The following is a 14,196-nucleotide window of genomic DNA, read 5'->3' on the forward strand; positions in this document are numbered from 1 at the left end:
AGTCTGTTTCCAGTGGGGTTCCACAGGGCTCGGTGCTGGGGCCCTTGCTGTTTGTGGTGTGCATAAATGATTTGGACTTAAATGTAGGGGGTATGATCAAGAAATCCGCGGGTGACACGAAAATTGGCAGGGTGATAAATAGTGAGGAGGGTGGCTGTAAACTGCAGGAGGATATCAATGGACTGGTCAGGTGGGCAGAGCAGTGGCAAATGGAATTCAACCCGGAAAACTGTGAGGTAATGCAGTTGGGGAGGGCTAACAAGGCAAGGGATTACACTATGAATGGTAGGACCCTGGAAAGTACTGAAGATCAGAGGGACCTTGGTGTGCATATCCACAGATTCCTGAAGGTAGCAGGGCAGCTAGATAAGGTGGTTAAGAAGGCGTATGGGATACTTGACTTTATTAGCCGAGGCAGAGAATACAAGAGCAGGGAGGTTATGTTGGAACTGTATAAAACACTAGTTAGGCCACAACTGGAGTACTGTGTTCAGTTCTGGTCACCACATTATAGAAAGGATGTGATTGCACTGGAGAAGGTGCAGAGGAGATTTACCTGGGCTGGAGGGTCTGAGCTATGAGGAAAGATTGGATACGCTGGGGTTGTTGTCCTTGGAGTAGTGAAGGTTGAGAGGGGACTGATAGACGTGTATGAGGTTTTGAGAGGCATAGATAGGGCAGATAGGAAGGCACTTTTTGCATTAGTAGAGGGGTCAATAACCAGGGGGCCTAGATTTAAGTTAAGAGGTAGAATGCTAAGAGGGGAGTTGAGGAGAAACTTTTTCACCCAGAGGGTGGTGGGAGTCTAGAACTCACTGCCTGAAAGGGTGGTTGAGTCAGGAACTCTCGTAACATTTAAGAAGTATTTAGATATTCATTTGCGTTTCGATAGCCTTCAGGGTTATGGGTCAAGCGCTGGAAAGTATAGTCAGATTTTTGTTGACCGGCATGGACACAATGGGCCAAATGGCCTCCTTCTGTGCTGGAGACAACTATGGCTCTGAGGTAGATCATCAACCATGATCTAGTTAAATGGTGGGGTCAGCTTGAGGGACCAAATGGCCTGCTCCTGCTCCTATATTCCTATGAACTGAGTAGTTTCCTAGGCCATTTCAGAGGGCAGTTAGGAGTCATTGCTGTGGGCCTGGAGTCATATGTAGGCTAGATCAGGTAAGGATGGCAGATTTCTTTCCCTAATATCCTATGGAAGAGTTAAGAGGGAAAAAAGGTTATCACTGCACCACAACCTCTCCATTTATGATGTTCTCCTAAGCTGCGATAGGAAATTGTTCTCTCACATCTTTGGATCCAAGATTATCCAGAAAGAGTAATTCTACATCTAAATAACATCACTGATAATTACATAGAGATACTCCTGTCTCATCATTGCTTGGTACTAACTCCATGACAGCCCTTTCTGATACTTTCCCTCAAATGCTTGAGTCCCCTTGTTGATTGTGAAATCTTAACTGGAGCTAAAACTGAGGCCTGAGTTGCTGCTGCTGCTGCTGGGATGAAGGGGAAGCAGAGAGGGTTCAGGGCACATGAACTTCAGTGACATTGCTGGGCTGGTAAAGAATGAGGCAGGGAACAAATGTGCAGAGCCATGGCTCCCAGCCGGAAGGCCGGCCCGGCGGACGGATAGGGGGGCGGAAATAGACGGGTGAACCGGGGCGTGAGGGGCGGAAGTAGCGGTTGCCATGGTGACCGGGCCTGCAGCAGAGATGTCGGAGAACAGTTATAGCATCAGACCCGCTTTTCAACGCAGGTACCCGGGGAGAGAGAGAGAGACTCGGGGAGAGAGAGAGACTGTGTACCCGGGGAGAGAGAGAGAGAGAGACTGTGTACACGGGGGGAGAGAGAGAGAGACTGTGTACCCGGGGAGAGAGAGAGAGAGAGAGACTGTGTACCCGGGGAGAGAGAGAGAGAGAGACTGTGTACCCGGGGAGAGAGAGAGATACTGTGTACCCGGGGAGAGAGAGAGAGAGAGACTGTGTACCCGGGGAGAGAGAGAGAGAGAGACTGTGTACCCGGGGAGAGAGAGAGAGAGACTGTGTACCCGGGGAGAGAGAGAGAGAGAGACTGTGTACACGGGGGGAGAGAGAGAGAGAGAGAGAGACTGTGTACCCGGGGAGAGAGAGAGAGAGAGAGAGAGACTGTGTACCCGGGGAGAGAGAGAGACTGTGTACCCGGGGAGAGAGAGAGAGAGAGAGAGAGACTGTGTACCCGGGGAGAGAGAGAGAGAGAGAGAGAGAGAGACTGTGTACCCGGGGAGAGAGAGAGAGAGAGACTGTGTACCCGGGGAGAGAGAGAGAGAGAGACTGTGTACCCGGGGAGAGAGAGAGAGAGAGACTGTGTACCCGGGGAGAGAGAGAGAGAGACTGTGTACCCGGGGAGAGAGAGACTGTGTACTCGGGGAGAGAGAGAGAGACTGTGTACCCGGGGAGAGAGAGAGAGAGACTGTGTACCCGGGCAGAGAGACAGAGAGAGAGAGACTGTGTACCCGGGGAGAGAGAGAGAGAGACTGTGTACCCGGGGAGAGAGAGAGAGAGAGACTGTGTACCCGGGCAGAGAGACAGAGAGAGAGAGACTGTGTACCCGGGGAGAGAGAGAGAGAGACTTTGTACCCGGGGAGAGAGAGAGAGAGAGAGAGAGACTGTGTACCCGGGGAGAGAGAGAGAGACTGTGTACCCGGGGAGAGAGAGAGAGACTGTGTACCCGGGGAGAGAGAGAGAGACTGTGTACCCGGGGAGAGAGAGAGAGACTGTCCACCCGGGGAGAGAGAGAGAGAGACTGTGTACCCGGGGAGAGAGAGAGAGACTGTGTACCCGGGGGGAGAGAGAGAGACAGAGAAACTGTGTACCCGGGGAGAGAGAGAGAGAGAGAGAGAGACTGTGTACCCGGGGAGAGAGAGAGAGAGACTGTGTACCCGGGGAAAGAGAGAGAGAGAGTGACTGTCCACCCGGGGAGAGAGAGAGAGAGACTGTGTACCCGGGGAGAGAGAGAGAGACTGTGTACCCGGGGAGAGAGAGAGAGACTGTGTACCCGGGGGGAGAGAGAGAGACAGAGAAACTGTGTACCCGGGGAGAGAGAGAGAGAGAGAGAGACTGTGTACCCGGGGAGAGAGAGAGAGAGACTGTGTACCCGGGGAGAGAGAGAGAGAGACTGTGTACCCGGGGAAAGAGAGAGAGAGAGTGACTGTGTACACAGGGAGAGAGAGAGAGAGTGACTGTGTACACGGGGAGTGAGAGAGAGAGAGAGTGAATGTGTACACGGAGAGAGAGAGATAGAGAGAGACTGTGTACCCAGTGAGAGAGAGAGACACTGTGTACCCGGGGAGAGAGAGAGAGAGAGACTGTGTACCCGGAGAGAGAGAGAGAGAGAGAGAGACTGTGTACCCGGGGGAGAGAGGGAGAGAGACTGTGTACCCGGGGGAGAGAGGGAGAGAGACTGTGTACCCGGGGAGAGAGAGAGCGAGAGACTGTGTACCCGGGGAGAGAGAGAGCGAGAGACTGTGTACGCGGGGAGAGAGAGAGAGAGAGACTGTACCCGGGGAGAGAGAGAGAGACTGTGTACCCAGGGAGAGAGAGAGACTGTGTACCCGGGGAGAGAGAGAGAGAGAGACTGTGTACTCGGGGAGAGAGAGAGAGAGACTGTGTACCCGGGGAGAGAGAGAGAGAGAGAGAGACTGTGTACCCGGGGAGAGAGAGAGAAAGACTGTTTACCCGGGGAGAGAGAGAGAGAGAGAGAGAGACTGTGTACCCGTGGAGAGAGAGAGAGAGAGAGAGAGAGAGAGAGAGAGAGACTGTGTACCCGTGGAGAGAGAGAGAGAGAGAGAGAGAGAGAGACTGTGTACCCGGGGAGAGAGAGAGAGAGACTGTGTACCCGGGGAGAGAGAGAGAGAGACTGTGTGCCCGGGGAGAGAGAGAGGGAGACTGTGTACCCTGGGAGAGAGAGAGAGAGAGAGAGAGACTGTGTACCCGGTGGGAGAGAGAGTGAGAGACTGTGTACCTGGGGAGAGAGAGAGAGAGACTGTATACCCGGGGGGAGAGAGAGAGAGAGACTATGTACCCGGGGGAGAGAGAGGGAGACTGTGTAACCGGGGAGAGAGAGAGAGACTGTGTTCCCGGGGGGAGAGAGAGCGAGAGAGAGAGAGACTATGTACCCGATGGGAGAGAGAGAGACGGTGTACCCAATGGGAGAGAGAGAGACTGTGTACCCGGGGGGAGAGAGAGAGAGAGACTGTGTACCCGGGGAGAGAGAGAGACTGTGTACCCGGTGGGAGAGAGAGAGAACCTGTGTACCCCGGGAGAGAGAGAGACTGTGTCCCTGTGGGAAGAGAGAGAGAGAGAGAGACTGTGTACCCGGGGAGAGAGACAGAGAGACTGTGTACCCGGGGAGAGAGAGAGAGAGAGAGACTGTGTACCCAGGGAGAGAGAGAGAGAGAGAGAGAGAGAGACTGTGTACCCGGGGAGAGAGAGAGAGAGACTGTGTGCCCGGGGAGAGAGAGAGAGAGACTGTGTGCCCGGGGAGAGAGAGAGGGAGACTGTGTACCCTGGGAGAGAGAGAGAGAGAGAGAGACTGTGTACCCGGTGGGAGAGAGAGTGAGAGACTGTGTACCTGGGGGGAGAGAGAGAGAGAGAGAGACTGTGTACCCGGGGGTAGAGAGAGAGAGAGAGAGACTGTGTACCCGGGGAGAGAGAGAGAGACTGTGTACCCTGGGAGAGAGTGAGAGACTGTGTACCCGGGGAGAGAGAGAGCGAGAGACTGTGTACCGTGGGAGAGAGAGCGAGAGACTGTGTACCCGGGGAGAGAGAGAGAGAGAGACTGTGTACCCGGGGAGAGAGAGAGAGAGAGAGAGAGAGAGAGACTGTGTACCCGGGGGGAGAGCGAGAGAGAGACTGTGTACCCGGGGGGAGAGCGAGAGAGAGACTGTGTACCCGGGGGGAGAGAGAGGGAGAGAGAGAGACTGTGTATCCGGGGGGAGAGAGAGAGAGAGACTGTGTACCCGGGTAGAGAGAGAGAGAGAGACTGTGTAACCGGGGAGAGAGAGAGAGAGAGAGACTGTATACCCGGGGAGAGAGAGAGAGAGAGACTGTGTACCCGGGGAGAGAGCGAGAGAGAGACTGTGTACCCGGGGGGAGAGAGAGGGAGAGAGAGAGACTGTGTACCCGGGGAAAGAGAGAGAGAGAGTGACTGTACACAGGGAGAGAGAGAGAGAGACTGTGTACCCGGGGAGAGAGAGAGAGAGAGACTGTGTACCCGGGGAGAGAGAGAGAGAGAGACTGTGTACCCGGGGAGAGAGAGAGAGAGAGACTGTGTACCCGGGGAGAGAGAGAGAGAGAGACTGTGTACCTGGGGAGAGAGAGAGTGACTGTCTACCCGGGGAGAGAGAGAGAGAGAGACTGTGTACCCGGCGGGGGGGGGGGTGGTGAGAGAGAGACTGTGTACCCCGGGGAGAGAGGGAGAGAGAGAGAGAGAGAGAGATAGAGACTGTTTAACCGGGGAGAGAGAGAGAGAGACTGTGTAACCGGGGAGAGAGAGAGAGAGAGAGAGAGAGACTGTATGCCCGGGGAGAGAGAGAGAGAGAGACTGTGTACCCGGGGAAAGAGAGAGAGAGAGTGACTGTACACAGGGAGAGAGAGAGAGAGACTGTGTACCCGGGGAGAGAGAGAGAGAGAGACTGTGTACCTGGGGAGAGAGAGAGAGAGAGAGAGAGTGACTGTGTACCCGGGGAGAGAGAGAGAGAGAGAGAGAGAGAGACTGTGTACCCGGGGAGAGAGAGAGAGAGAGAGACTGTGTACCCGGGGAGAGAGAGAGAGAGAGACTGTGTATCCGGGGAGAGAGAGAGAGATAGAGAGACTGTGTACACGGGGAGAGAGGGAGAGAGAGAGAGACTGCGTACCCGGGGAGAGAGAGAGACTGCGTAAATGGGGAGAGAGAGAGAGAGACTGTGTACCCGTGGAGAGAGAGAGAGAGAGATTGTGTACCCGGAGAGAGAGAGAGAGAGAGAGAGAGAGCGACTGTGTACCTGGGGAAAGGGAGAGAGAGAGTCTGTGTATCCGTGGAGAGAGTGAGAGAAAGATTGTGTACCCAGAGAGAGAGAGAGACTTGTTACCCTGGGAGAGAACGCGAGAGAGAAAAAACGGGGAGAGAGAGAGACCGTGTTCCCAGGGAGAAAGGGAGAGAGAGACTGTGAGGGGCGTGTGCTGGGGGTGAAATCTTTTACCTGGCTGGAAGAAAGTGTGGAGAGGGACTGTGTCCCTGGGGGGTGGTGCGAAGAGAGAGAGCCTTTGTACCCTTGGGGGGAGAGAGAGAGACTGTAAACATCCCATCTCCTGCCTGTCATTGCAAGCTCTGATCACTGTGTTGCTCTCTGCTTCCATCTAGCTTTCTCTTTAGACAAATTCTGCTTCTGAAGTTGGCTGCTTTTATTCCATTCTTTAGTTATTTGAATGATATTGCATAAAAGGAGGCCATTCTCCCCATCATGCCCATACCGACTCTTTGAAAGAGCTGTCTAATTAGTCCTCCTCCCTCTTTTTTCCCCCATAGCTCTGCAAATTTTTCCTTCAAGTTTTTATCCAGTTCCCTTCTGAAGCCAGAGCTGCATCTGCTTCCACCGTCTTTTCAAACACTGCATTCCAAATCACAACAACTCTGCTTAAAAACAAATTCTCCTCAAACCTCTGCCCCCACACTTTTTTAAATGATTAGTTTTTGTTTGTTTTCTCTTTAATAAGGCCATTCAGCCTCTCAGTTGCCTTCTTTCCTGCTTAATGTTTTGGTTATTGAGGTTTTGTTGCATGTCCTCCCACATCTTGCCTTCCTGCATCTTTATCTGGAACACTGTCCGGGCTCACAGTAACAATGCTGAAATGTGACAACAGCAAAAGCCTTATTAACTGACACTTTGATCTGTCACTTAAAGAAAACTAATCAGTTTGTGCTAAGTAAAGATTTGTTGACAAACTTTGCCACACTGTTTTTGTTCAGCTCATTTTTATTGGCCTTTCTCACCGAACAAAATACCCATTGTCTGATCGACATTGAGGCTTCCACCCTGGTGCTGCACCTTGTCTCAGCTCTACAGGCAGTGCACCTTGTCTCAGCTCTACAGACACTGCACCTTGTCTCAGCTCTACAGGCACTGCACCTTGTCTCAGCTCTACAGGCACTGCACCTTGTCTCAGCTCTACAGGCACTGCACCTTGTCTCAGCTCTACAGGCACTGCACCTTGTCTCAGCTCTACGGGCACTGCACCTTGTCTCAGCTCTACAGGCACTGCACCTTGTCTCAGCTCTACAGGCACTGCACCTTGTCTCAGCTTTACAGTCACTGCTGTGCATGCTCCAGGTCCTCATCCCTCTGCTTCCATCATTAAAGCTGGCCCTAGGCTTGGGCTTAAAAAACCTATGCAAGCACTCTAACCTCAGCCTTTCTCCCTGCTGCTTGCCCACCCTCACATCAAAGGAAATATCACTGTACCATCACCCCCTACACCCCTCCCCAAAACCAAGACGGGGCTCAGAGAGAACATTCCAGATCATCATAAACTAGCTGAGTCATAAGATCATAAGAAATAGGAGCAGGAGGAGGCCATTTGGCACATCATGCCTGCTCTGCCATTCAGTAAGGTCATGGCTGTCTGATTGTGGCTTTAACTTCACTTTCCTGCCTGTCACCATAATCCTTGACTGCCTTGTAGATCGAGAATCTGTCTATCTAACTGTCTCTGAACTGGTCCCAATGCAAGTGTGTCCCTCCTTACATAAGGAGACCAAGACTGTACACAGTACTCCAGGTGCAGTCTCACCAATGCCCAGTACAGTTGTAGTTGAGTCATAGGAAATAGTTATTCAGCCTCTCGAGCCAGCTCTGCCATTCAACTAGATCATGGCTGATCTTTTACCTCATTGCCATTTTCCCACACTACCCCATATTCCTTGATGTCTTTAATATGTCGAAATCTATTATTCTCTGTCTTGAGCATACTCAATGACTGAGCTTCCACAGCCCCCTGGGGTAGAGAATTCCAAAGATTCATCACCCTCTGAGTGAAGAAATTCCTCCTCACCTCAGTCCTAAATGGCTTATTCTGAGATTGTGTCCCCTGGTTCTAACACACCTCCCAGCCAGGGGAAGCATCCTTCCTGCATCAACCTTGTCGAGCCCTGTAAGAATTTTGTATGTTTCAATGAGATTGCCTCTCATTCTTTTAAACTCTAGAGAATACAGCCCCAATGTCCTCAATCTCTCCTCACAGGACAATCCATCATCCCAGGAATCCGCCTGGTGAATCTTCTTTGCACCCCCTCTATGGCAAATATATCCTTCCTTAGGTAAGGGGACCAAAACTGTGCACACTACTCCAGGTGCAGCCTCACCAAGACTCTATATAATTGCAGCAAGACATCTTTACTCCTGTACTCAAATCCTTTTGCAATAAAATCCAACATACCATTTGCCTTCCTAATTGCTTACTGCATCTGCATGTTAGCTTTCAGTGACTCATGAACAAGGACACCCAGGTCCCTTTGGACATCACTTTCCAATTTCTCACCATTTAAGAAATACTCTGTATTTGATTTTGCTACCAAAATGGGTAACCTAACACTTTTCCACATTACGTTCCATTTGTCACGTTCTTGTCTGATCATTTAGCCCGTCTAAATTGCCTTGAAACCTCTTTGCATTGCCCTCACAATTCACATTAGTTTTGTGTCATTAGCAAACTTAGAAATATTGTGTTTAATCCCCACATTAAAATCATTGATATCGATTGTGAACAGCTGGGACCCAGGCACTGATCCTTGCAGTACCCCACTAGTCACAGGCTGCCAACCCAAGAATGACCCATTTGTTCCTACTCTCTGTTTTCTGTCCTTTAACCAATTTTTAATCCATGCCAGTACATTACCCCCAATCCCATGTGCTCTAATTTCTCGGACTTTATCGAAAGCCTTCTGAAAATACAAATACACCACTTCCACTTGTTCCCCCTTATCTAATCTGCTAATTACATCCTTGAAAAATCTCCAACAGCGTTTGTCAAACATGATTTCCCTTTCACAATTCTATGTTGACTCTGCCCAATCCTACCATTATTTTCCAAGTGTCCAGTTATCACATGCTTTATAATAGATTCTAACATTTTCTCTACTCCTGATGCCAGGCTAACACGTCTGTAGTTCCCCATTTTCTCTCTCTCTCCTTTCTTAAACAGCGGGGTTACATTTGCTACCTTCCAATCTGCAGAATCTATAGAATTTTGGAAAATGATCACCAATGCATCCACTACCTACCTCTACAGCTACCACTTTCAACACACTGGGATGTAGATCATCAGGGGAGGGATTTATCAGCTTTCACACCCATTCATTTCTTCAGTACCTTTTTTTTACAAATACCAATTTCTTTCAGGTACTCAATCTCACTAGTCCCTTGGTTTTCTAGTGTTTCTGGGAGGATTTTTTCTATCTTCCTCCATGAAGACAGACACAAAGTATTTGTTTAGTTTCTCTGCTGTTTCCTTATTCCTCATTTCTCATTGTAAATTCTCTTGTCGCTGTCTGTACTGGGCCCACATTTGTCTTTGCTAATCTTTTCCTTTTTATATACCTATATAGAAGCATTTGCAGTCTGTTTTTATGGTTTCTCGCTAGTTTACTTTCATACTCTATTTTCCCTTTGGCAACTTTATAAGCCTCTTCCTTTGATCTAATACAATCTTTAACTTCTCTTGTTAGCCATGTTTGGATCACTTGTTGGGTTTTTGTGCCTCAAAGGAATGTAAATTTGTTGTAAACTATGTATTAGCTCTTTAAATGCCAGCCATTGCCTGTCTACTGTTATACTTTTTAATGTAGTTTTCCAATCTACAACAGCCAACCTTTATACCAACTCTTATACCTTTGTAATTTCCTTTGTTTAGATTTAAGAATCTAGTTTTGGATTGAACTACATCGCTTTCAAACTTAATGTAAAATTCTAACATATGTGAAGATGGATTTTATTTGATGTTTTGGGAGTATCATGGTATTCTGTAAAGAAGGCTGTGTGTGTGTCCATGCTTAATTAAACTGAGGGAAGGTTGATAGAGACAGCTTGTCAGTGAGAGTTGAGAGCTGAAAGAGTAAAGGAGCTAGATGCTTGCATTTGTAATGAGAGGCTATGTTGAAATTACAAATTACAAATAAATAGGTTGGGTTTTCAAATTTTGCATTAGGAGATAGGTAGGGACTTGGCTTATCAGCTGTTAAATTTCAAAGCGGAGTTCAAGAGGATTTTACAACTTACATAAAATTCATAAGTAAACAAGGGAAGGTTATTAAATTTTATTTGACCTGGAAAACACGAAAGATTTTTATATTTTGCGAAGTTGCATTCAAAGAGATGTGAGGACAATGGAATTTGAAACGAAAGGGAAAAACGATATTTAAGGAAAGATGTTTAACTGAATTGTGTGGCTGTGGGGGAGAATGCACTGAAGACAGCTTCTGTGTGCTGGAGTGCTGAGAAGCCGTGAAGGATTTGAATTTGAAGCAGCCATCCAGGTTCAAGCCAGAAAAGCCTTTATTTTTTAGAAAGTAGTCCGTTTCTGAACCTTTCGTTTGGATTTCCACATCTGACTGGAAGTGTTTGAGGAGCCATGTGGTATAGCTTTGTTAAAGGGACAACAGTTCTTTGCCTTGGGTAATATTACTGGATTTTTATAGTTGAAATAGTGTTTTGGCCAAGTGGGTTTTTTTTGGGGGAGGGGGGGGTTGTTCTGTAAGACCGTTTTAACTGTTACAACTTTAATCTTATGTGCTTAAGTTTTTTTTTCCTGTTTAATGAACCTTTTAACATTTTAAACTCCTAAAGGTGTTACAGGAGTTCAATGCTGCTGGGATCAGTCGCCTTTCCCCTTTGTTTTCAAAATACAAAAAAAAACAGGTTATGATCAGTAAGACAGGTAATCTGGGATCTGGCTCGCTCAGCAAATAACATTGGCTGTGGCCATAACATATATTATGGTTAATCTTCCCCAAAGACTCCTTTACAGTGAGATTATTAATTAGCCTTTCTTATTGCATAATGCTAGATCTAAAATAGCCTGTTCACTAGTAGGTTCCTCAACATACTGTTCTAGAAAACCATCTCTTATACATTACAGGAATTCGTCTTCTAGTCAAAAAATGTCTCCTCATCTCCCCCCCTGGTTCTTTTAACAATGCCTTCAGTTATGTCCTCTGGTTGCCAACCCTCCTGCCATTGGAAAGTTTCTCTCTATCTACTCTATTAAAACCCTTCACGATTTTGAACATCTTTATTAAATTTCTTCTTGGCTTTCTTTGTTTTCAGAACAACAACTCGAGTCTCTCCCCATAACTGAGCTCTTGCATCCCTGCAACCATTCTAGCAATCTCCTCTGCACCATCTGTAAGGCCTTGATATCTTAAAGTGTGGTGCCCAGAATTGGAACGGGACTCCAGCTGAAGTCTAATCAGTGATTTATAAAGATTCACCATAACTTGCTTGCTTTTGTACTTTATGTCTCTGTTAATAAAGCCAAGGATCCTGTATTGTTACAACTGGGATGGGAGGAGTGCATGAATTATCAAGCCCCACTACTCTGCAGGCCGTACCATTAAGTTAAATGTTTAATTTTCTCATCAAAATAACCAATTGTTTGCCTATACTTCTAGTACACACAAGAAAAGAGACTCTGACCAGGTTTCTTTCAAAAAACTCAATGATAAATTTATTATAAAACAAAACTCCTTTTAAACAAGTTTCAAGAACTGGTTGACACACGATTGTAATCCAGAAGTGTAACTAGCTAACCCTTTTAAACTTCCCCGGCACACACATGGACGCGCGCACACACATAAACAAAAGACAGACAGGTAGTCTCTGCAGAGTCGGGTGGATGGAATAAAAATTTCTTAGAAAGAAGGAAAAATATTAAAGTTTAAGGAGGTTCGATGCGGTTGATCTGAAGTTCCCTTGGGTGAAGGCACAGCAGATGTCGGGAAGTTCACCAATGATGCTTCAGTATGGAGGAGAGTATAGCTGGGCCAATTCTTCCTGTCTCAGCTAGCAAGTCCAAAATTATGCAGACAAACTACACTCAGATGAGGATTACCTGGCTACAGGTTGAGAACCATACACCGTTTCACAAAGCAGAGAGGGAGAGTGCGCTAGTCAGAGTAGCCTTCTGTTCTCAGCCTTTCCCCAACAAGACAAAGTAAAAGCACAGGTTCAAATTTAAGGTTTGCTTCTGCCATGTGATTGTCTTTTTGTCTTCCAGCTTCATTAATTAAAGTCCTTTGCAGTTCAAAACAAACTCCTTCTCAAGTGCCATATAGCTCAGGTGATTTCTTGGAAGATGCCTGCATGTTGATAGTTCCAAGGTGAACTTATGCCCCTTTTTAAAAAAAAAACTATCGGAAGCCTCCAATGTCCAAATAATGCAACGTCCTTCCATGTTTTGAAAAGTAAAATCCAGTTTAAAGAGATATGATTCGAAGAGTATGCTTTCTTAACAGCCTTTTAAACTTACCCTACCACCTTTAGTCATTTGTGTACATGCAGTCCCAGGTCTCTTTGTTGTTGAACACCTTTTAAAATTGTACCATTTAGTTTATATTGCCTCACCTCATTCTTCCTACCAAAATGTGTCACTTCACACTTCTGTGTTAAATTGCATCTGTGTATGTGTCATGTGTTTGCCCATTTTTATCAGTTCATTTATATCCTCCTGAAGTCTGTTACTATTCTCTTCAGTGTTTGCCACATTTCTGAGTTTTGTGTCATCTGCAAACCTTGAAATTAAGCCCCGTATACCCCAGCCAAGGTTCCTAATCAATATTAAAAAAAGAGCAGTGTTCCTCATACTGACACCTGAGGAACACTGGTGTGACCCTCCTTCCAGTCTGAAAAACAACCATTTGTCAATACTCTCTGTTTTCTGTCCCTTAGCCAATTTCATAACCACTGGCCATCTCCTTTTAAATCCATGGCTTTAATTTTGCTCATATATAATAATGCGGTACTTGCTCAAATGTCAGTATACAGATCATCTGAGGTGTATAAAGCTGGCAAGCCTTTGCTCACACCAAGACCCCATGCACTCTTCATACGGATTTCATCAGAAAAAGAACTCCTCCCCACCCCTGCCCCCGATTTGAGGAACGCGCTATATGTAACTATCTTCAAGAAGAGAAATGAATCATGTTGTGGAAAATATCAAAGTATTTCCCTCTTGTCCTTGACACGGAAAATCCAGACATGCATTCTCCTGAATCACCTACTTACTGTGGCTGAGGAAGCCCCCCCCGCCACCGAGACAGTGTGGCTTTAAACCTTCCAGAGGAACATCCAACATAGTCTTTGCTGCCAGATTAATTCAAGAAAAATGTCGAGAACAACATCAGGAACTCTTAACCTGACCAAAGCATTTAGTAAATTGCGAGGCTCTGTGGATTGTGCTCCAAAGATTTAGATGTCCAAGAAACTGCGTCACAATCCTGCAGTTGCTCCATGATACTCTGATTGTAACTGTCCTGAGTGGGAGATCTAAAGCTGGTGCTATCAAAATCCGGACCGGGGTCAAGCAAGGTTGTGTGATAGCCCCCATGCTGTTTACAATCTACCTGACAATGACTATTCACCTCATCAAAGATCAGCTGACTTCTGGTGTGAGTATTAAATATTGCCTATATGGAAAACTCTTTAACCTCAGTCGCCTTCATACCAAAACTAAACTGACCACCATAGATATACATGGTCTACAGTTTGTGGATGACTGCAGTGACATTGACCACTCTGCACCAGATTTGCAAGCCACTCTTGATCTCTTCAATTCTGCATACAGAAAACTCGGCCTGTCCATGAATGTTGGTAAAAACAAAACTCAAATATCAGCTGACACCTGGTCAGCCAAATATTCCACCTCATGTATGTTGAAGGAGAGACTCTTGAATATGAGTACTTCCCATACCTTGGCAGCTATCTCTCTCGAAAGGTCACCATTGAAGAGATGATCCAACACTGGATCAGCTGTTTTTGCATAGCCTTCTACAAGCTACAGCAAGGAGTGTTTAACAACACAGACCTCTACAAGTCAACGAAAGTTCTAGCGTACGGAGCAGTAGTTGTCACCACACTTCTGTACTGCAGCGAGACCTGGACTGTGTATCAGTGACACA

At 47.1% G+C, this 14,196-nt stretch overlaps 1 protein-coding gene across 1 annotated transcript in view; it reads left to right on the plus strand.

The window, feature by feature from the left end:
• The first annotated feature begins 1,650 nt into the window (after positions 1–1,650).
• Positions 1,651–14,196, plus strand: part of dynlt2b (dynein light chain Tctex-type 2B) — a 37,009-nt gene continuing 24,463 nt past the window's right edge. Inside the window, exon 1 of the mRNA XM_078564378.1 lies at positions 1,651–1,768. Within this exon, the coding sequence (XP_078420504.1) occupies positions 1,701–1,768 (68 nt within the window). The 5' untranslated portion in view covers positions 1,651–1,700. The remainder of the gene's footprint in view (positions 1,769–14,196) is intronic.

The sequence above is a fragment of the Cetorhinus maximus genome, chromosome 19 (assembly GCF_964194155.1).
Source record: "Cetorhinus maximus chromosome 19, sCetMax3.hap1.1, whole genome shotgun sequence".
Lineage (NCBI taxonomy): Eukaryota > Metazoa > Chordata > Chondrichthyes > Lamniformes > Cetorhinidae > Cetorhinus > Cetorhinus maximus.